Below are 24,049 nucleotides of genomic sequence, written 5' to 3' on the forward strand. Positions count from 1 at the left end.
GGCAGGCCGGAGCTGCCAACTTCGGCTGCTCCTTTTGGTATGCAAGGTTTAGTTCAGTATTTATTTATTCGGTTTGGTTTGTGGAGTTTAACGTCCCAAAGCGACTCAGGCTATGAGAGACGCCGTAGTGGAGGACTCCGGAATTGTCGGCCACCTGGGATTCTTTAACGTGCACTGACATCGCACAGCACACAGATGCCTTGCTTTCCGCCTTCAACAATAAAAAGCGGCCGCCGAGGCCGGGATTCAATCCCGCATCCTTGGGCACAGTATAGTCGAGCGCCCTAACCCCTGCTCCACCACGGCGGGCCCCATAAACGCAACAGTCAACCATAAATGCACAAAACACTCCATATGAAGTCAGCATTTGTCACTGAAATTTGCATTACCACAAAGGTAAACGTCAAATAGAATTCTGTCAGCACGCAATATATAGTGGCAACCACCGATTTTCGCGCAATTATTTCCGTAACTGTTCGCCGTTCCACGCAGGGGGAAAACTGCAGACTAACCTCCAGGAAGCGGATGTGCCACTTGTGAGCAATGAGGAATGTGACAAGCTCTACATGAAGCTCGGCACTTACAAGACAGTCTTTCATCACGGTGTAGACCAAGACTTCCTCTGCGCTGGAAACATCACCGAGGGCGGAGTTGATGCATGTCAGGTACCGTACGACGAGCTGAAGCGCAACGTATTTTAAACTATACCATCATATAAAAAGATAAATGAACATGAAAACAGAGGCCGCATATTATATGAGGATCAGTTGACCACTTTTCATTTCTGGTTCATTTCATTCTCTGGCATTGATCACTTGCTAAGCGATGGAGCCGCTGCTTTCAAGTATCCGTGGAAAGCTATAATTGGCTCACTGGCGACTGGACCTCGGCATTGCCTGCATGAAGCAACCAGTGGTTATCTTGCGCGTGCGGCCAGTGCGATGACTACTGTCGACGGCGGAACCCGCTATCTGGTAATTTCTGTGACTGGTCACTCGCTGTTTTAAAAGTCTGATGGTATAATGTCACCCAGAGTGCTGCCAAATGAAATGGAAAATGTGTAATACATATTTACTGAAAACGAATCCAAGCTTTTCAAGCAGCTGGTTTCGATGCATGTTCTGCGACTCATTCGCCGTTGCTTCTCCTTGAACATGCGCAGAAAAGCGGGGCGCCAGCTTGGCGCTAAGCTGCCTGTAACACTGAAGGTATAGAGCTATCAGGAAAAATCAGGATGACACGCAAATGATTGCTCCTATCCCCGTGTGTCACCGTCGACGAACAGAAGCATCCACACAGTGCGCGCCATCCTAATTGGCACAGGTAGCCCATACCTTTCGGACTGCTACAGACAGCTTGTGGAAGGAGTAAGCCCTTTGTCGCCGTCTGCACTCCCGCATTGGCAGTTGTATTCATTAAACTATTAGAAAGATTTAGCATAGTGGTCACATCTTAGCGCAGACATGTAATATCAGGCGTCTGCTGCACGCGGGCGGCAGCCTCGCCTGGCCTAAAAGTTTCTTACAGGGGTCATTAGCATAGCTAATTAGACTTATAGGGCTTAACGTCCCAAAGCAATTCAGGTCATGAGGAATGCCGAAGTGGAGAGCTCCGAATAATTTCGAGCGCCCACGAAAAGCTATCTACTAAAGCTAGAAAACGCGCTTTAGCAAAAGGTGTCCCACCAGTCCTCTCCTCAAAGCAAATAATTTTAAGCTAGCTTCATCAGCGCCAAACATATTCGCGATCGAAAATGACGCTCCTCACACCCTACATGTCTCGCCACGTAACACGGGAGCGTTCAATGAGTGGGTGCACTCTGCGAGCCACAGTGACGTCATCGGGGAGGGAGTACGTGGGGAGGCGTCGCCCCAGCAGGTTGTGAGCGGTTGCCAAGAGCACTTTTCAAAAATCATTTGTAAATTGCAGGTTCCACGCAAAGCTTTAAATTTGACTCGAAATAAAGACCACATCTATGGATTTCTTGCATTAAGAAGTTTACCGCAAGTACCGCTCCAGGGGCCCCTTTTGGCCTCCAGCGAAATGCGGCCGCCGCGGGCGGGATATATTGAACCTGCGCGTACGTGAATTCAACGGAGGAGCGCCCTAACCTTTGAGTCAACGCAGCGAGGTCATTAATATAGTCCATACCGTGTAGTATCGGCAAGCGGTGACCGCATCGCGCCGATTATCTGAAGCATGCTCTCAGCTGGTCGCTGTCGGGCCTAGTATGCTATAGTTCACAATCCCGGCCGCTCGATGGAATCCATCGAGCGGCCGTGTCACTATAGTCGGGCCTCTTCAGGGTGATCTGCACATGCGCGGTGGGTGAGTTGTATGTGCTCTATGGTATAGATGTTTAGAAAGCTTTAGCATAGTGTAAAACTCTCTCGATCCTTATATCGAGTTTTAAGCTAGCATGCACCCCCTGCTTGCCGTGGCCGCCAATGAACAACAGATGGCGCCTAGTGCCAGAACTTAGCTAAGCCTTAAAGGCCCTGTCCACCCTCCGGTCGAAAATATTTTCTTCCCCGGTGATTGTGATACTTCGCCCCTAGAACGCAAGGCCGCAAAATGTTTTTGAAAAGATTATCTAATAACGCAGTTACAGCCACCGCAATCACCCGATTCTGTCATGCTTCTCTCCTTCCGTTCCCTCCCAAAGGTTTTTCACTCTCCTGCCCGAGGTCGTCTAGCCTCCGCAAGACAAATTCCCCTTCCTCCTCCGTGTTTGGCGGGAGGTGGGGCGTGGCACTCCGCGAGCGCGAAAAAAAAAACGGCCGAGGGAGTGCGCGCCGTTGGATTCAGTCTGGCCGTGGCGAGGGAAGAGCGCGCAGCGAGCGGTAGACACCCATCCTTCTCCCGTCAGTCAGCGAGACGGACCAATGGACGTCGTTCGCGGTACGTGCGTCATTACTGGGGCCCGTCGGGCCAGCGCAGGAAACGGGGAAGCTGGCTTCCCAAAGGAGAGCATGAGAGAGCTTTGAATTGTATTTTCGATGCTTTGCGGCGCGCGTGTCACTGTAGCATTTTGCAGAGACTATCTCCGGTACCTGATCGAAACACTGGGCTCCTTTGCTTAAAAGGGCCCTCCCTGGACAGTGGCCCTTTAAACTTAGCCTGTCGTCCCCATTTGCTGCACTGGCGGCCACGGTAAGCGTCGACAGTGTACGCAGTGTTACAGCTACTAGAGTTTCAACGAGGCGCGAGCCGCTAACGTGACCCGCTCACACGAAGTAGCAGCTGCTCCTGTGCAGTGACAAGTGTGCGCCCGCGCCTGCCCCTTTGTGCATCCGCTTCCGCAGGCCGCTTGCCTTTTGGCGCCCTGCGGACCCGGTTTACGGCAGCGAATTGTGAGGGCGTATGCCGTGCGTCTGTTTACCACCACCGCCAGTAAGCATGCACAAGTAGCCCGGGGCTCCATGGAGTGATGCTAATGTGCACCCAGCTGGCTCGTACCTAGCCCGTCGGCCTATATACGGTATGGGAAAATCTCTACTATACTTTCGCAAAGCACCACTGGAGAGCAAGAAAAAGTAGAGCTTGCGTCGGTCAAAGCCTTGTTCGGAGCCGTTGTAGGAGCATCCCCAAACACCGCTTCTTACATACTGAACAGCGGTCTCTTAAAATATATCAAACTTTGCTCGAACTAAGCTCTTGATAACGAAATAATTAAAAAAAAAAGAAATATCGTTATTTTTCGTAACTAAAACCCTTCAATAAACTAAAAGTAGCGCCAACTTGTGAAGATAGCCGCCCGCCTCCTCTCCGGCGCTCTCCTTCGGCGTTCGACCCTCCCATTGGCCGAGCGCCGTCACGTGCTTGCGCGCGTTTTTTTCTTGCTTGTTGTGTTGGCTTCCTCCTTTCCACCGGTGCAAAATAACGCCGGCGCGCGCCGCGCGCGCGCCGCGCGCGCTGATCGAGGTGGCCGTGACCGGCGCCTTGCTCCGTAGTTATCCTCCGTAAAATCATGAAACGAGCACTGAACCTCCCGGTCTCCACATCTACCAGCCGTCTCATGGCGCTGGGTGTGGTGAATACTTTCAAGGAGCTTCGGGAGGCCCACCTCATCAATCAGTACACGCGTCTAACAAAGACGAAGTCGGTTCGCCGTCTTCTTGCCCGACTTCACATAACACACCCAGCTCACAGAGGATAGATGTCGCATTCCCGAAAAATGAAGACGCGCCCTCCATGTGCGGCCTCTCCCCGCCATCTCCAAAGAGGACCATAATGGTCGGCGCCTGCCGCGGGCGGAAGCCTTGGACCGCCATTATGGAAGCAAACCAGGAGTTTTCTATGTGGACGTCTCCGGCCCGAACCATATGGGTTGGCACACAGCCGCGGTCATCCACAAGGGCAAAACAGTAGATGGCCTTACGTTCAAGGCCCAGTCACCAACCCACGCAGAAGAGGTTACCATCGCCCTCGCAGCCTCTGACTCCTCCTCCAAATACATCATAACCGACTCGCGAGGGGCCTGTCGCAACGTCCAGCAAGGGTGGACTGCTCCCCTAGCTTACCGCATATACCAAAATTGTAGTCGTGATTCGGATCCCGCGTACCGATCTCTCGTTTGGCCTCCAGGTCACCAAGGTCTCCAGGGAATGAGGCAGCCGACGCCGCCGCCCGCGCGCTCTCTCTCCGGGTGATAGCAGTGAGGCCAGATGAGGAGTTAAAATCAAACTGTTTATTAATACTTAATACTTAAAAAGAGATTAGGTTGATCTGCAGAGGGTCGCCCGGCTGGATGTGGTGCGCCTTCGTGCGCGTCCGTGCTTCGTCTCGTCTCGGCTCCGAATGCCTTCTTCCCGAGGCGTCGGGTCCTCGCGTTTCTTCTCCGAAGTTCGAGGGGAGACGTAACTCAGGCGGGGTTCGCGGGGCGCGAAGTCTCCGCGCCGTCGTAACGGTGGTGTGAATAGACAGACAACAGACCGACCAAGTGAACGTGCTCTTCGCGGTATCCGCGCGGTCGTAACGGAGGTGTGGAGAGATCAACGCACCGACCGAGCGAATGTGCTCTTCGCTGGGCTCCGCGTGGCGTAAGCACGCCCTGTCGGGTCGCCGCGGTTACGGGAAAGTTGGGTCGTCTTGAGCGTGGTCTCAAGTGATGAACTGTGTGCTGACACGGCCCCTCTAAATTTTGCGCCTGTCCTCAGGCGCGCGTATCCACGAACCTTGCGGTAATGGTTTGCCAATTGCAGGAACAAATACAATTTCCTGACGTTGCTTTCGGGCCGGAACTTGTCGACTCCTGCGACTCTCGCCTCGTCCAGGGTTCGCCCTTCTGCGGCGATCCTATAGCCAAGAAATGAGATGTCGTCTCGCATGAATTGACGCTTCTTGATGTCCGTCTTTAAGTCGTTGACGACGACTCTTCTCCGCGCCTCATCGCGCAGTGACAGCGCTTCGGGGATCGTAGCTGCTCCCTGGCCGACATCGTCCATGTACGTGGATGTTCTTTTCATAGCCAAGTGGTCACTGACCTCGTCCTTCATGAGCTGTCGGTCCGCGGGGCAAGATCGGTACGGCGCTGTGGCGACAGGAATGTTGTCCTTAAGTTCATCGCGGTGCTCTACGTGAGCACAAAGCCCCAGCGCATCTGTGCTCGCCGTAAACGCGTCGTCGTGACGATTCAGAATTGAGCGGGGCTCATTTCTTTCGTTGGCGTTCACGTCATGGGTCATTTTACATGCAGACTCTTCAACCAGGTCGAAGAAATCTTCGTCGGGACCCAGGCCCTTCGAGTTCAGTCTCACGAAGTCGATGTCGCTGTCTGGTGAAATTTCCTCAATGACTGCGCGGTTGCTGAAGGCCGCTATCAGCGTCTCACCAGTACGATTCACACTGGATGCACTTGGAGTGTGTACGGTAGATTCACTCACCGACGGCGGTATTGGGACGAGGGTGACATCGTTCGTAGGGTGGAACGTGACGTCGACGTTCGCGGCACGGCGCCAGTCTGAACCGAGAATTAGGTCCATGGCACTGGGCAAGGGCGCGATTACGACCTCTTCAAGCCGCACGGTCGATGTTCCGACAGTCACGTCCAACGCTGCCACTCGTGTCGGTCTGATGCATCGGTCAAGTACTTCTATGTGATCTGGGGACGCCCACGGTCGGGGGCGAACGTTAGGGCCCACAGAGCTCTCGTTAAGGATGGACACGTTTGAGCCGCTATCGATGCAGACTCTCACCGGTTGGTTGTTGACGAGGCCCTTGACGATGGGCAAATTGCCTGCCGTCGATTGCAGAAAACAATTCGCTTGCCTGTTTGTCGTCCCGGTATTGCCTGCGCCGTTGGATCTGGCTGCTCGGCGTTGTTCCGCAGCGATCGTGGCTCCCGTCTTCGGCCTCGTGCAATCCCTCGAAAAGTGGCCCGTTGAGCCGCAGTTGAAGCAGGTATGCACTCGCGTGGCCCGCATCGGCTCTCGCTGTTCTCGGGGCGTTGACTGTTCGCGGAGATCGCTGCGTCCGTCTGTCGCCGTCCTTGATCCGTCGCTGCTCGTCTGCTTAGACCGCCCAGGACCAGATTGTCGGAACTGCGTCTTGACTGTCTTGCGTCGCCTGGTGTCGAGCAGCGCTGCGCGGTCGATCAGTTCAATGACGTTGCTGCAGGGCTGTGCAGCGAGTGGATTAGCCCACGTGTCGTCGTCGATTCCACTGAGAATCAGCGAAATTCTTTCTTCGTTCGCCATCGGGTACGGAGATTTGTCAAGCAGAGCATTTTTCGAATACATGTACTCAACCAATGTCTCCGAATGGCGCAGTCTTCGATCGGCCTGCAGGTCCAGGAATTCCTGCATAGTGAGCCTCCTGTCGAAGCGCGAGGCGAAGGCTTGCTTCCATGAGTCCCACGATTCGCAACTCATGCCGTAAGAGCTGTGCCAATCCTTCGCAGCTCCTTGCAGCCGTGTTGCTGCAGTAGCGAGCGTCAGTGATGGGGACCAGTGTGCCAAGGCAGCTACGCGCTCCACCTGCGATATCCACGTCTGGACATTTTGTTGCGCATTGCCGTCGTACTCGGGGATTGCGGACGCGGTGTCGTTCGTTGACTGGATCAGAATGGGCTGAGCTGGCTCTGACACTCTCGACAATACCTCCGTCATTTGCAGTTGCGCGCGTGCGAACATGGCCATGATTTCAGCCAGGCTTGGCGAACCCTCGGGAGCTGGAGCGTTGTTCTCCCGCGAGGACTGCGGAGGTGTACCACGATTCGTATCTGCCGGCCGTTGGTTCGTTCTCGTAGTAGGCGCGAGACTTCCGTCGTTACGTTGGGAGTGCGTACCGTGCCCCGTTCGTGTCGACACTGGATGCAGTAGCCCCGTTGCGATCGCTGCGTGTGACGTGCGTCGTTGGGCTACAAGCCGTTCCAGTTCGTCAACTCTTGCCTGCAGAATTTCGACTGTCGTCGGTCCCTCCGTGTCCGCTCCTCCGTTGTCATCGCCTACTGCTTCAGCCTGGCTGGTAGCTGAGTCGGACGCAGCCAGCGAGGCCTGAAGGCGAACGTTGTCGTTCAAGAGGCGTGTGACGAGAACATCCTTACGTCCACTGCACGGTAGTCCACGGGTTCGAAGCTCGTCGGCCAGCCGCTGTTTTTTCAACTCGATGAGAACACTGCGCATTGTCGATTTCGCTGGTGACCAGATGAGGGTGGTCTCGGAACTCGTCGACGTTGTTCTGCTGCGCACTGTAGCTTCCGGTGGTTCTTCGCGCGTGCGAGACGCCTCTGCAGATCCTGTCGGCAGCGCCATGATAGCAGTGAGGCCAGATGAGGAGTTAAAATCAAACTGTTTATTAATACTTAATACTTAAAAAGAGATTAGGTTGATCTGCAGAGGGTCGCCTGGCTGGATGTGGTGCGCCTTCGTGCGCGTCCGTGCTTCGTCTCGTCTCGGCTCCGAATGCCTTCTTCCCGAGGCGTCGGGTCCTCGCGTTTCTTCTCCGAAGTTTGAGGGGAGACGTAACTCAGGCGGGGTTCGCGGGGCGCGAAGTCTCCGCGCCGTCGTAACGGTGGTGTGAATAGACAGACAACAGACCGACCAAGCGAACGTGCTCTTCGCGGTATCCGCGCGGTCGTAACGGAGGTGTGGAGAGATCAACGCACCGACCGAGCGAATGTGCTCTTCGCTGGGTTCCGCGTGGCGTAAGCACGCCCTGTCGGGTCGCCGCGGTTACGGGAAAGTTGGGTCGTCTTGAGCGTGGTCTCAAGTGATGAACTGTGTGCTGACACGGGCATTTCCCACGGGACCCGACGCGGATCAGGATTTTGATTTCAGCACAGTTTACAAATTTAAAGAAATATATGAATATTACATATCCACGCACCAAACTCTTCCCGCCCAGTGCAAAGAACTGCAAAGAAGGGTCGCCTCCCAGAGAACTGGGAGGCGACCCTGTCCGGCTGCTGCACCCTAGAGGCCCAAAAGGTCTTAACGCAGAGCGCCCGGTCTGCGGCAAACGCCAATGGAGTGCCTGCCTAGGCATCCCACCTAGTGTATATACCTCTATGTAATATAATAAATGTTTTTACCACCACAACCACCACCACCTGATCCGGAGTGCGCGCGCTAGCCGTGCACCGCGTAGGCGGAGCCACGGTCGAAATGCGAGAGGAGCGGCGGTATAGCGGCGGCGCCGGAGGAGGAGATGGCGCTACTTTTAGTTTATTGAGGGGCTTTATTCGTAACTACTATAGAAACTCATGAATTTGATATCTCGTTTTTATGAAGTAAAATTTGCCTGCAACGAGAAGTACCAACCCCCACAAGCCATTTCACGGTGCGTATATAGATTTTTAACACTTGGGCCGTAGCGATTCGAAGCGGCAAACAAATTACCAGGCATTAATTCGCTCTGTCGAACATCGTATAAGAAAAATTGCGCCGGTCAATTTATTGATACAGAGGAGTTGCGACAGCGTGTGCCTTTCCTGCTCCGCTTATGTAGTAATGAGGAGCACGTTAAATATATTCATTATATCCACGCTTTGTTATATCCTAGTTTTTTTTGTAATATTCAACTTTTTAATACCAATATTTCGTTATATCCTAGACGTTCATCATATCCTAGTATTTAGACTCTCCTTCCTCTCGTCTAAAGGATTGGAAAGGGGAGATTTCCTCCTCTCCATTTCACCACCTGTCAAGATTGGCAGGTGGCTCTTTTATGTACCAATTATGGCAGGTGGCTTTCAGAAACAGCGGACAGCTTTACGTTTTACGCAATAGCATAAGAAGTTCGTTCCACTGAAAGCCCGGTGTCGTCGTCGTCCTGCAGCGATCGGTAAAAAATTCTAATTGGTTTACAAAGTCCTGACGTCAAAACTACATGACCTCGCGCGGGAATTTTAAACAGTTCACATTCAGATCATTGTAACGGATTGGGAGAGGGTCCAAATGCAGCCAAAAATTGGCGAGGAGGTTCCTCTTATGGGGGTATTTTAGAAAATGAAAGAAATTGATTATAAAAATTTGTCGCCATTGGGGTTCGAACCAAGACCATGTACATGCCAGGTGGCCATGCAACACATGGGCCACGAAAAGTCGTTGGTACCAAGAGTCTTGGAGGGGCACCTAATGAAGGCATTGTAGTATAGCAACGTTTTGGGACATGGAATGAAAAGATGGTCTCAAAGCCGCTATCGCATCTACTCTTAACGCGAAGCGCAAGCGTCCACCTAATGTTCGCTTTCATATGGCACAATAATACTTTCGCAAAAGAAAAAAAGCTGCCCCTCCACAAAATTTGGCAGATGCCCGGAATTGAGCACCAACCAGAAGGTTCATCAGAGGCTGCCTACATTTGAGTTCCCCCTCCAGACCCCTATCCGTCGCGATCCTCTCGGAGCGCTGTGTGCTGCCCACCCATTCTCCCACTCGCCATTATGCAAAATTACCCACCTCCAGCCACTTCTACCCGTGTCAAATACTGCGCACACAAGCACAGGCGACTTTTTTTCCAAAGGCGTGGAACCATGAACTGCCATCTCGGACGAAGTTCTTGCCAAGAAGGCAGTGCCGCAAAAACAGTGCAGGAATTAAAGTGATGGGCCTTGGCCTAAGGTTCGCTACCAATAACGGCTATAGCAGAATCTTAACTAAGCCATAGCCAGGTTTCTCGCAAAATTTTATCTTCCATCTTTTCATCTACAGCATGACTCTGGCGGCCCCCTTGCTGTCAAAGTCAGCCGAGACGACAAGGACATCTGGGAGGTGGTGGGTGTCGTGTCTTTCGGAGTCCAGTGCGGACTGCCAGGTTTTCCGGGCGTCTACACCCGTGTGGCTACTTTCGTGCCCTGGATCCTGCAAACCACCGCGAAAATTGCCAAGATCAAAGGAAAACCTGCCCAGGCCAAACGACAGCGTACCAAAAAGCCATAGCCGCAGTCTCTTCTACTCGCTGGTGAAAACATGTGACACCTCAGTCGTCATCAGGCACCACCGCAGGCAATGTGCAAGTGAGCAAACCAGAGAGTGAACCAATGACCGAAAGGGAAAGGGATGAACACTGTTTCACTTCGCTTCCAGTTCCTGTACTTGTTCACTGCTTTAGCTCTTGCCACGTGATGGTGAAAACTTTCCCGAGCCTGTATCGAGTTCATTGACCAAGTGTGGTCCGCAGCAAGACAGCGCTTTGGTCTCAAGTGTTCCATGCAGTGATGTATGAGTACTCCTCTTGTCTCAAGTGTTCCGTGCAGTGATGTACGAGTACTCCTCGTCTCTAGTGTTCAGTGCAGTGATGTACGAGTACTCCTCTGGTCTCTAGTGTTCAGTGCAGTGATGTAAGGGTACTCATAGCCGCAAAGTGCACGGTATACATGTAACAAACTAGTCTGGTACTTGAGCGTCATTTAGTTGGCACCATATTAGATGCACTTATAATTTAAAATAGAATGCATCTTGTATGCCTCTATCAGATGAGAACTTCAATATTGAAAGGCACTACAGTCAGGGTGATCAGTCAGACATAAGCTTAACCTGAACGGGTGAAATGTGTTTCAATTCCTACATTACTCCACTTAACTGAACCTTGGTTCAAATTTTTTAAACTGAGAGCTCGTATGTCCAGTTTTGCATTAATACTGCCCGCAGCCACTTGTTCAAAAAGTGTTAAAATATTTTGCATCATGCAAAGGCATTCATTAGAGCATAGTCTCCCCAAAATGATTGCTGTGGCTATAGATAAAGCTGACCTTTTTAGTTTTCCTCGAAAGGCCAGAAAGGGGCTGGAGAATGTTACAGGGATGGTATGTTCTTAACTTGAGGTGTGGGAAGCAAATTGGGTGCAGAAAAAGGTACACTGGTCTGTTTATTGAGTTGGAAAGGGCAGTAAGGAGGGTCTTTTCTTTAACGGCCATTTCCTCACTATTCTATTCTCTTTGGCACAGTAACAAACATATTGTGTAGTACTATAGTCAATGATATAAAGGCTTGTCTTAATTCTTACTGGAAGCGAGAACACCAGCAACAAGACAGATAAAATAGTAGGCTGTAGGTGTCAAACAAAAGTGGGATAATTGTCACTAGTGAGACATGGACGAAGAAGAGGCAGAGACGCACAGAAGTGCCTCATGCAACAGCCGTGCCATCCACATTTTGCTCATGCAGTTATTTTTTTGCATCTATTGCAAACAAACTAGCCTGACAAGTTAGATGCCTGTAGTATCATTGAAGCCTGGAACAATAACTAAATATCAAATATGATATTACTATTCAAAGGGGATAGCTACTACCAGCTGTCTGCAGTCCAAGGAAGGAAAAGTCAGACCAGGAAGATGATACAGGGATGCAGTGTTCTCAACTTTAGGAATGGGAAGCACAACCAACAAATTTCAAAGGTCTCTCTTTGATTTGGACATGGTAGGCAATTAGTGGATTGTGTATTGCAAGCACCAACAGTTAAGTCTTCTAGGTAACTTAGGGCCAATAAGCCTGCCTGTGCCCTGAAGTGGCTTCCAGCAGACAGCAATAGGATCAGACTCAAATGAGTATGACAACAATTTTAATCTGTATGCGTAACATCAGGAATAATTTTACCAGTGGTTCCTTAATGAAATTATTACAAAATGTTCAATTACTTTACACAAAATGTTAAAGCAGCATACTGAGCTTCAGGCTGATTCCTAAACGGTTCCATTTTTAATCCACCCGGGAAGCTTTTTTTTTCTTTTTAATGAAAACTGAGCCAAAAGTTTTTTTGGTATAGGGGGTTTAACGTTCAACGTCCCAAAGCAACTCGGGCTACGAGAGACTAAAAGTTCTTTTAGTACCCATATTACCCGTTCAGCCCAACAATTTTGTGTTGGATGAACCTTACCCACTGCAGATTAAGACAGTTTGTAAAAGAACATAAAGCACATGATGAGCTAGACTATTTAAAAAGCAGAAGAGAAAGCCAGCTTGTAATGAGTCTGGCTCACAAGTGTCGGCAAGATGCATCAAAAGTTAGTTCAGTTGCTTTAATCACAACACATTTCTTTTATTATGTTAATTATAGTTAATTATGTGAGCAATGCAGTACTTACTATCTACATGGTACGCTGCAAGGTTGGTAAAAGGAAATGTTAAATGCACTTACCAAATTATCTACATCTACTAGGTAAACAACCTAAATGTGATCCCGCCTCAATGTTCATTACTGCTTTCTCGGTTTGATTTTGCCATGGGAGTTATGAAATATGCTTTTCATAAACATGGAATCTACGTTCTGAACACCTCATAAGACTTGAAGACCGATTTTCTAAGAATCCTGCACATTCATTAATACCCCAGACTTCAACAGTACTTGACTATGGCAAAAATGCTTCCAGCAGAGGACACATATATTTGGGAAGGAAAAACTAGGAACCAAGAGGCCGTTTCATACAAAGGTACCACCATCTGAAAAGTAACAGATAAGCCACAGGCAGATATTCACTAGTCATACATTTAAAGAACCTAAATATGCTCAGGGATTTACCCTTTTTTTTTTACAGCAATAAAATATTTATGCAACAACAGTTGTTTTGTATATTTTTATTTTGATATGTAAAATACAAAATATTGCTTTTGGAAAATATACATTTAAAACCATGTAATATTAGGAACAAAGCACAGGTAAAGTGATGACAGTTTCCATCTGATAAGCGCCCTTGTAGTAGTACCACAAAAATGATGCAGTTGAGCAAGTCGCTGCCTCATACTGAGCATTGCAGATTATACCTGAGTAATATGCAAAGTGCCAATGCATTGTCTGGGAGGAACAAAATATCAGCAGCGCATCGAGAATAGAACAAGAGAAATTAAGCAAAGGTGTGATAATTGAAGGCGAAGTACACAAACCAGATGCATGCTGCACCCTTCATTTAGTCTGTGCACAATAAATATCTTCCTCGCAAGTCCAGTCACCGATCTCAAATATTGTATCGGCAGCTTGTTCTCAACTCATAGTCTGTAATGGTGACCAAGATAGGAGGTCACAGGAAGAAAAAAATTGCGAATTTTTCCAGGAACTTCCAAAACCTAGGAACTAAATGTGCAGTACAACCAGGCATACAGGAAATGCAAAACAATGCAGCTTCTGGAAGAGAACTTACGCACCCGATTCTTTGCAGATTTATTATTCAATTTATCGTTTATTTCAGATTTATTATCAAAGTGGTTTCACATCAGTGTTTCCTTTGCATAGACACTTGAAAGCTGTGGCATATGTCACCACCATAATAATAATAATATTAATAACAGGCCTTACAGAATATAGTCCCAAAGATGCACTCTACAGAAACTACAGAGGCCTCATTGTGTTTGATGTGCTTTTGCTGCGTCACTCACATTCTGAACCTCCAGACAGCGAAAACAATGAGTCTTCATCCTCATTCTCTAGCACCATAAGCTTCCCAAAAGCTCTATTACAAAGCTTGGCAACTCCACCGATCAAGCACAAGGAATTCCATGCACAGTCCGCTTGTGCAAGTTTATGAAAAACAGTTGTGAATGCTTGCGCAGAGAAGTAATAATTACACTTCTGGTTAACAAGTTTAAAATCACCCTTGACAGGTTAGGTTATCAATGGGTCCTGATATCAATTTGCTTAAATTAAACAAACTAACTAAAGGTTAAAGTTTAAAAGTTAAACCTTAATTAAACATTAGACAAAAAAAAATGTGACTCAAAGTGTGCTTGCATTTGCATAGTAGTACCAGAGTAAAAAGTATCCATGCATATGCATTCATAGCGCGCTAGTAATCAAAATAATCAGGACAACTATAACTGCACAGCCATGAGATGTTGCCTAGCGAAGTTGGCAACTCTTTAAGCTACGGTAGCCTATTCATCAAACCTCATCCAATCTCTCAGCTGCCCTTCTGTACCTCAGCGAGATATATCAATAATAGCTTAAGACACTGTTTGTTCAGGCACGAGTAGACGTGGATGAGGTGTGAAGAGAAATAAAAATTTGCACAAGTCTGCAAACTCTCTGCATACAGGTGCGGTGACTGTGAGGGCTAAAAACAAGCTTGTAAAGGCTAGAACAGCAATTCAAAATTATATATAGGATGCAAAAAATAATAGCATCGCATTTATTCACATGTTCAATGCTGGATAATTCAAACAAAACTTCAAAGCGCAGAGAAGTACACCTTCACATGAGTAAAAATATAGTATATACCTTTGCCAAATTGTATACGAGCCTGAGCAGTTTAGTTTGTTGGCTGTCAGTGAAACACAGTCAACGCCAGGCTCAAAAGGGATCATGACCAGGTCAAATTTTCGATAATTTGAAAGAGAGAACATGGCAGTAGACAATCTTCTTATATGCAACCTAAAGGCACGCATGCATGCAGGTCGGTACACTGGTAACATACCACTCGCACAATGTTGCTAAGCCTGGCTCACTTTACAATAAAAACCTCAACAGAAGGTGGTTTGTAACCAGGCAGTGCCCATAACAAGAGGCCTAATAAGGTTACAGGTACACTACAAGCAATAATAACCACATTTAAAATTAAGGGCACAGTTAATTCCCCTCCTGCTTTCAGCAGCAAGACAGGTCAAGTGAGAGATGCCGCAAGCCTCCAGTCAGTTAGGTTGCATTTGCTGCGTAAAAACTGGCGCACTGAACTCTGCTTTCTGCACGTGACAGCAATGTCCCGTTCAAAATAGGTGCAGCACACCGTTCAATCCCATTGATCAGGATTTCAATCAATGTGAATAACAGAGCTAAACTTGCACATTCAATTTTTCAAGGGGATATCTCGAATGTTTGACGTAAACAATAATTTGAAATATCTGGCACTGACTATAAAGGATATCGTTAGCACCTAACACAGTGACTTTGAGTATAAGCTTTTGCTCGACAAGTGCCAGCAAGCTTCCCCTTATCCTTTGCGAAGAACAGTCGTAGGAAAAGCAACATCACCACAAACAACAATAACGCTAAACAGCTAAAAATAGTGAATGTATAAAGCTCTCGATATATCACAGGCTCTGTCGTTTAGGCTCCTGGGAGGAATCTTTAAAAGTGTGTGTTGAAAAACCGCACCAATCTCCAAATGTGCGGTCTCAACACGCCACCCTTTGCTCGAAAGCTGCCAAGTAGTATGCACGTAGTCCCACCTCGCACTAGTAGGTTGTTGTTCAGCAGCCACAAACACTTCCTTCTGGAGCCTGAGGAAAAGTGTGCAAGAGCTAATTAACAAGAGGAGTTACACAAGTGGTCATGCACACACACAAACACACAGCTACCTTGTTCCATATGTAAAAGGCATCTGCACTGTAATTTTTATTCACTCAAATAAACTGCTGTTTGACTGCGAGACAGTGCTGTGGTTTGTAAACAAAAAAAGTGGGCACAATTACCTCATAGGCCCCAATGCTTCGACTTGAAGCTTCACAACAGTTTTATTTGATAACAGCAGTCACTGCTTAGCCTTCTTAATAACATACGTGCTTGTTCACAGACACAAGCATACAGGAGTGACTTTTTGGGATCTGCCCATAGGGCATGGATCGCATATGATCCATGGCTTTCGACACGCAGCTGAACTAAAATTTCCATGTGTTCGAACACATGGCTTCATATAGACAGACAGCATCACAACTGTAGCTTGAATTCCCGTGTAGTTAACTTACAAGAGGCGACATAGAAAAAATGGGTTTGATTTAAAGGGTTTAACGTCCAAAAAAAACTCAAGCTGTGAAAAACGCCGTAGTGAAGGGCTAAAGAACTTTTGACCAAATATGGAAGCCTTGCTTTTGCCTTTATCAAAATGCAGCTGCCACGGCCAGGAATGAACCAGCGCCCTTGAGTTTCGTTGTCCAGCAGCCTAAACAATGAGCCACCGTGGTAGGGTCCAGGAAAAATAAATATTCAGAGCAGAATCAAATGTGAAGAAAAACTGCATCGAGCTCGCATCAGTATCTATTACGAAATTACCATCATTTGCATGGATCCGCTGTTTCTACTGTGATCTCTTTACAGCAGCAGTAGCGAAGCCCAAAGTCAACTTCACGATCTCTAAATTCAGCTTGAATCATAAATCTGGTAACGATCGGCCTAGAACTTCATAAAGTGGCCAAAGGTAAGCGTGCTTTCAATTTCAGCTAGCCCTTAAGCAGTTGTATGTACTCACTGTGCCCTCATTGTTTTATCTCTATTCATTAGGGCTTCAAAAACCTACACTATGTTTGGTTTACAGGGTTTGACATCCAAAAAGTGACTCATTCTATGAGGAATGCTGTAGTGGGGGGCTCCAGAAATTTCAACCACCTGGCATTCTTTAACATGCACTGGCATTGAAAATGAATTCCTTTCTTTTCACCTCCATCAACTAGTGGCCACTGATGCCATGTCATTGTGGTCAGCAGTGAAGTGCCCTATGCTAAGGTTTCAACAACAAGAAAAGCTCTGGCACTCATGGTAGCTTCGCTAAAACTTTAACCAAGTGCAAAGCCTCTTTTTGTCGCATTGAACCAGTTTGACCATCTAGCTTTCAAAGAAGTGCTCCTTTAGCAAACTTACTATTTTGAGGGCAAATCAGATCGCGCTTCGCCACTTTCAGCAAAACATGCCAGCCATAACCTTTCGCAAAAGGTTTGAAAACACAAAACCTGCAGTATTTTCTATAAGCAGAAGAACGAGATGAAAGTGAACGTTTCTAGCAACTTAGCTATGTTATAAGAGCAGCATGTCTTCCAAGATGTACTTCGTGACATAATATGCTACTAGTTATTTGTTACTCTGGCTTCACTGCACTTTGTTGGTCTAGTTAGAATGAGTACGTCAAACTCTCAACATGAAAACTGGATGGTAGTCACTGCTCCTGAAAACACTAAAAGATAGAACTTAGACAGGCACGCGGAACTTTCACAACAGAAGGAAGCTCCTATGCCCCTTTTTGTACACTAAAATATTTTAGTGTTTTATTTTTTATTTCAACTTTTGTGTTTCGAACTCTTAGTGTTGAATTTTTAAGTAAGCTCACAGGAATTTTTTCCCCATGTCATGTACAAGGTCTGAAAGAAAAATTTTCTTTGCACTTAAAGCACGAGCTAAAGAGCCATGTTTTAGTAATTCACCAAGCTCCTGTAAATATTTCATTAATTAAATTTATTTTTTGCCATGACCCCTCACAGAGTTGCTCGCTTTTTTCACAGCACACTAAGAGCTATTGCCAAAAAAATAAAAATACCTACCTATATGCCAGTCACATTTCAAAAAATAAAAATATGCATTGTGCCACATTTTTTGCATATTCTGAACATTATCTGAATTGTACCAAATTCGTGGTATACAATAGACCCTTTGCGAAACCCCGTAAGTCAGCTTTCCTGGATAGCAAAAACCCCACGAATGGTTCCCATAGCAGAAAGTGGCTTGGAAGAGTCGCACTTAATGCCTTAATAGCGGCAGCAACACGAGGAAGAGAAGTGTAGGGAATGGATGCGGCATCATTATAACTATAGATGTCTCCACTACTGTACCCCAATTTTCCGCTCCCAAAACAGGTTTGGCCGCTATCAGAAAAGGGTTTTCGCTGTGCAGAGAAGCTGGCTTCCAGAGTTTTGCAAGGGCCCATACGAGTTCGTGGCACACCCTAGGAATGGAACTGGCAGCGCTTGCAGTGGAGTTGGCGCAAGAGTTATGTAACAGGTCCCTCCATTACACTAGAAACATTTTCTACTAAATAATTTTCAGTTTCAAGAAAGGCATTCAGCATCTTGCACAACAAAGAAAGTCAAGAAGTCCTTTTAATTATCTTGCTTGCAGCTCTACACTAACACAAATGCAGCATCAATACCTCAAAAACCCGACACTTACCGCAGTTACAATGCCTACAGCGTCTTGCCGACAGTGGTCCAAGGTGATAAGACAATCAGCCTGTACTTGCTTGAATTTCGACGATGATGAGCTTTGAAGCAAATGCCATGAGCACACCAAGAACAACAGTCATTATGGTGCCATAGCTCAAGGAAAAACCAAATGTCTGGAAAGGAGAAAAATGAGAAAAGGTTTGCACAACAGAAAACAAGCAAGAGCAACGGATACATCAAAACCAAGACATGCAAGAACAATAAACAAAGGAAAAGGCAGGAGACAGCAGTGGTCCAAAGCAACTGTCAATACATTTGATATTAAAATAAAAATTAAAATGATTTAAATGAACTAGAACGCACACTTGACATTTCTATGCTCATCACAGTAACAAAATTAAATTACGGCAAACTCTTGTTAATTTTCTTTAAAACAAGAGGACAGGACAAATGTATCATGTCAGAAAATGTATGGCCCAATCTCGACAAGTCTATAGGAATACACAACATACTGCCTGTTGCGTCCGTATTCTCTTTGTTGCATGTGTTTCTGCACTCTTGTTAGCTATGTATGGCCCAAACTGCCCAATTTTTAAGTATGTAACTGATAAATTAGGTAAAAAGGCATTTATTGCCAACCCCCTCTCTCTGCTTTCCATTTAGGCCAAAGCGCCAACTTTGTTTAATAAACGTTTTTATCACCATCATTGACCCCTCCTCTTCACAGAAATGTAAATTAGCAATTCTTGGTACAAGGTCTAAACATCTCCTTTTCTAGTGTTCACAGAATTCGGTCCGCATTTTCACTGTCCCTGGTAAACGATTAGCAACAAATCCATTTTGTCGACAGCAGGGGATAAAGTAACTAAAATCTTAGTATATAAGAGAAATGCGCAACAACTTACACAGGACACAGGAGGAAACACGTACAACAGTTCACGAGCCAACATTTTGGTTCATGGCCCCTTTTCCCAAGAATTTCACCCCAGAAGAGCCGAGCACCAGGCCGGGGGAAATCTTGTACCCATTGGAAACCACCCGGCGGCACTGGGGATCGAACCCTGTACCTCCCGAATGCAAGGCGGATGCTCTATCACAAGGCCACTAAAATCTCTGCATTATCCTCAGTGTTTCACTTCCCTGCTCATATGTCCTATGGGAAGCTGCCGTAGAGTTCTCACTACTGTGCTACGTCTGGTCTCTCAGATCAGGCCCGCTCGTACGTAAGCGCACCACTACAGTTGCAGCTCGCAGATTCCTTGCCTCCTTGTTCTTGGGCATTGTGAAGAAACTGCAATGTCTCTTTCCTTCGTGTCATGTCCCCACAGGAGCAGCTAACTCTTATATTAATGCACAGTTTTCATTGTTTCCTTTGCTTATGTGGTTCACCACAACGATCGACCGCCCCTGCATTTCAGCTCTTCTATACCACACTCGTGCTCCCGTGTCCAATCCACTTGTATGTTTGCACATGTGTGGTTTGTCATTGAATGTATTATGCTACCAAAATTTGTCGAAAATTGGCATGTAGTTGCTGGAATATTGTGCTATCCAGAAGCGTACAAAACAGAAGAAAAAATGTAACCCTATAGAACATTTTTACTGCCTGCAATTTTGTGTGTATGCACCAGGAAAACCTAAGCACTGAGAACATATCAACGGAATTTTAGAGCACTACTGTTTGAAAATGTTGTAATAATACCATATGCACATTAAGCAGCTAGACAGATTTATTCCATGGACTCAAGCAGTAACAAACAAAAGACGCTTGTAATCCATCTCTATGATAGAACTACCGTTTGATGTTTAGCAAAGAGAAGTATATTTGTAGTGCTGAAAAACTCTTAACTAAAAATTTAAAAATCGAAACAACTTAAAGGGAGAAAACATTGAAATTTTGGCACTGAATGTTTTTCGGCGAAATGGAGAGATTGCTGTCTAGAGAGCTTGATTCCATATCGGCTTTGGTAGAAAAGGTGTAGAAAATTTTTACCGAGAATTTTTCGATTAGTGCATGCGCCCGTTTTTATGTAGCCGATGCTGAAAACCATGAGCAGAGAGTGTGATGATGGCTGGTGGTCAACAAAAAAAAAACGTACCGAAAACAAATACAAATTTAACTCGCCAAACAGTAATTAGACATTTTTTAGCATAAAGTAGCATCCTTTTCAGTTTTCAAACTCAAGCCTGTACAGCACGCCTAGTCGACAAATGATACAGTGGGCGCTATCACTGCATCATTTTCAAAATACAAAACACTGTGGCGCCATCTAGTGACAAAAGCTGAAAGCATGCCACTCGCGATGCATAAGGAAGAGTGGTTTTTATTTAAGAACACGCTGTACAGAGCACAAAATATAATAAAATGACAGGCACTCCCAGAAAGAAAAAAAAAATTAACAGTGTACTCTTAAGAAAATTGGTGTTATTTTGCAGACATGTAGTCACGTGGGGTACTACAGTGATACATAGTAATAGGGTTTCCCTGCAAGATGGCACATCAGTTTTTATGTGATTTTCAACAGCAAATTAAAATTGTAAGCCTCTTTTCTTTAATATTGCTGGGCTCAATCAGTACTATCAGTCAAGATCTTTTCATTTCCACCATAATATCACGACATATTTTGGCCAGTGTTCTGCTCCTACTGCACTGTCATGTGTACTTGGCATATGAAATCTGCTGAGCTCATTCAAAACAGATAAAACCTCCATGATAACTATATACAACCACTGTGAACACCAGCATACTAAAACAAACTTGAAAGGGGCAAACGAGCATCATTTTAATATATAATGAAAACAAGTGAGTTCCTTTCAATGCAGTGTCAAGTCTCACGTCCCTCCTCACAGGCATAAGGCAATGACAGTAGCTATCATCCTCTCTCGTTCCTCTTAAGCGCAGAATGGAAGCCTCGTTGGGGCAAAAGTCACTATCCACAGGCATTATCACACTCTGGTTCACCTTTAAGGTGTGTGGCATCACAGTCAACGCAACGAAGTAAGATCACACAGTTGGTGTTGCGCCGGGGAAAGGAAGTTGCCAAATGGGCAGCATGAGGTGCAACATCACGCACCACGTGATCAGCAGAGGCTAGTGGAGGCAGTCGGCAGCTAATCTCAATCGTGAGAACATGCCAAGTAGTCAGAAGCAGGGCCGTCGTACATTGCGGAAAGCCCCCTACCAGTACCAGTCACACAGAGGTGCTATGCTGTCAAATTGTCACATGTAATAATAATTAAATGTAGTCGCAATTTTTTTAGTTTCTAGAAACACCTATAATACAAATAGAGCATGTGCTCTGTAGAATACATTTCCAACACGATGAAGACAAGAAAAAGAAGACTCACGCTCAGCTGAATAGGTGCCTTCAAAAGAAAATTCATCATCGGGATTCTCTCCTCGGTGGGACGAATACACTGCGAAAAAACGAGCAAGGAGACTGCATGTACATGCTTGTCAAGTTACAGGCCTAAATTTGGGAAAAAGCCTATTGCTTGATCCGTGGTACTGCATTCCTAACAAACGTCACACTAATGCTTGAAGCCCTCATTAGAAATAACATTATAAATGCACTTCAATAATGAGTACCAAGGATGGATAAAAGAACCAACAGATACTGGCTAGCAGCTATGTGACAGTTTTCTTATTCAGGCACTACAAAGAAGAAGCGCATCAAATGATTTTAAATTATGCCTGAGATCATTTCCATAAAGGGTCAATGTCCTTTCAAGCTTGATCATTGAGCTAAATGGCCAGATTACAAAATAAGGAGAACAAGAAAGCACCCAACTTACCAACAATGGATACTATAAAGTTCCAAGAGAACACTGAGCCGAACTATGGAAATACATGTCAAGAAAAAACATCCACTAGACAAAAATTCAGTTCAAGTGCCAAAACTATAAAAAGTGGCCAAGTGACACCTCATCAGTTCATCTGTGTTTTATTTTCTCAGTCATCATCACTGAACTCCTAGAAAGACTTATCACTGTCAATATCAAACTGGAGCTCCAAAGCTTCGTATACCATCCTTTCCTACTTTGGGTCTCACTGCCAGTACGCTTAGAGAGGCCAGGTGGTGATACAATTTCCTTTGTAACTGTTAAAACATGTGAAGGTGCAGTACAGCTTGTACAATGCCAGGAAGGTATGTTCTGAATTTGTCTAGCAGTCTTTCCATTTACTGCCACTCCCCATTTATCCAGACTCTTGTCCGTTATTGTTGGCTGGGAAAATTACCATCCTACTGCACTTTCCTCTCTTCTACAAGGAAAACTAATATTGTCCCCCCTTATCCTCCACATCCCCCTCAGTCTTATTACTGAAAAGAACAAGAAAACAAGAAGTAAGGTAGCAGTCCTATCTCCATCCATGGACAGGTCTTCTGGGGGCTATCTGACGTTTTTGCGAAGGAAGGTTCCCAGGCTTTTGAAGGCAGTGAGAATAATCAAATTTTTAAGGGGTGGGCAACGATTTAGTTGTTTTAGTCACTTAATTTGCCCCCAAAAATGGGTGTGCGATAATTCAACTGGGGCAATCCCTATTTTATGGTGCCGCAATATTCTCATCCCCATCTGCAATGAGCATAAAGATTTTTTCTTTCCACAACGTAGTCTAGGTTATAGGTGAACCCTATACATGAGGCCCCTTGCTTCCTGGCAAACATGAGCCAGCTTGCACAAAGCAAAGAATCAGTTTGCAGTCTTGGCATTCAGTGAAGAAAAGGTGCATAAATGACCCGCTTTGTCATTAGACACCTGATTTTCACTGTCAGCAAAAAGAAAAATATTCTCAACAAAAGTAAATGTTTTCATAAAAAGACATTCAGCGCTACACAAAGACACGGAAACTAGAAGAAAGCACAAGACACAGTGTCCGTGTCTTTGTGTAGTGCTGAATATCTTTTTATGAAAACACGCTTCACCAACTAGCCCAGCAACGTGTTTTGTAAAGTAAATCTTTGTCTTTTTGTCACACGGCAGTTGAAGTGTCCACTGACAAAGACTGTCATTTATGTGCCTTTCCTATCGACAACACCAAGAGATTTAAACTGAGACTAAGACAAGACTGGGAATAAGGACGGCTTTGGGACAGCCTAGTTCACTGTCAAATCCTATTTGAAACCTAGATGCTCAGTTGGTTTTTCAGGAAAGAAAATGCATGTAATATATATTGTCTCTTCTGTCCACGTCTGGCATAGAGTCAGCAGATCCCTACAGATAAGTTAACTCCCGAAAAGGCTTAGATACGCAAGCCATATTTTCAAAAGTAAAAAAAGAGGCCTTCTACTAGTATATCTTTTACATTCTGAAATGTTTTATTACACCTTATTATTTGTATATCTGTACCTTTTTCAACCTTTCGTCTATTCTTTCCTCCAAAAAGTTCATACTGAAAAATTTGTTTCATGGTATGCATAATTCTTGAGTGAAATATTATGTACACAAAAGAGAACTTTAATATCTGCATTTCAACATATGTTACATCAAGGTTGTTTAAATATTTCAGTAAATAAATTTTTCGAAGAACTTTCAGAAATTTCCTATTATTCTTATGGTCCCAAAAGAGTTAACATACAGGAAGAAAAGCGGCAATGATAGCCAAGTTGTCCAAAGCAGCTTATTTTTTCTGCTCTAAGCTCTGTTGGACAGGAATCGGTCGACAGGTTTTCGTTCACATAACAGTTCTAGTGCTAAAACGTGTCAATAAAACTCAAGACTAGAGGGCATTACTTGTATATTACAGGCCCCCTGTC

At 45.9% G+C, this 24,049-nt stretch overlaps 2 protein-coding genes across 30 annotated transcripts in view; one reads left to right on the forward strand and one right to left on the reverse strand.

The window, feature by feature from the left end:
• LOC146191316 (uncharacterized) overlaps positions 1-12,704 on the forward strand; it is a 42,189-nt gene extending 29,485 nt beyond the window's left edge. For 16 of the 17 annotated variants that reach the window (XM_084601827.1, XM_084601830.1, XM_084601820.1 and 13 more), the window contains 2 exons: positions 493-665; positions 10,155-12,704. In XM_084601827.1, coding sequence (XP_084457953.1) covers positions 493-665; positions 10,155-10,382 — 401 coding nt within the window. In that variant the 3' untranslated portion in view covers positions 10,383-12,704. The remainder of the gene's footprint in view (positions 1-492; positions 666-10,154) is intronic. The other variant, XM_084601829.1, reaches the window with a different exon arrangement.
• A 297-nt stretch (positions 12,705-13,001) lies between these two features.
• The window catches only part of LOC146191317 (uncharacterized), a 34,925-nt gene continuing 23,877 nt past the window's right edge, over positions 13,002-24,049 (reverse strand). For all 13 annotated transcript variants that reach the window (XM_084601840.1, XM_084601835.1, XM_084601843.1 and 10 more), the window contains 3 exons: positions 21,642-21,710; positions 18,301-18,466; positions 13,002-15,647 (listed from right to left, as the gene is read on the reverse strand). In XM_084601840.1, the coding sequence (XP_084457966.1) occupies positions 18,356-18,466; positions 21,642-21,710 (180 nt within the window). In that variant the 3' untranslated portion in view covers positions 13,002-15,647; positions 18,301-18,355. The remainder of the gene's footprint in view (positions 15,648-18,300; positions 18,467-21,641; positions 21,711-24,049) is intronic.

The sequence above is a fragment of the Amblyomma maculatum genome, chromosome 4 (genome assembly GCF_055883805.1).
Source record: "Amblyomma maculatum isolate TAMU_Amacu chromosome 4, ASM5588380v1, whole genome shotgun sequence".
In the NCBI taxonomy this organism is placed as follows: Eukaryota; Metazoa; Arthropoda; class Arachnida; order Ixodida; family Ixodidae; genus Amblyomma; species Amblyomma maculatum.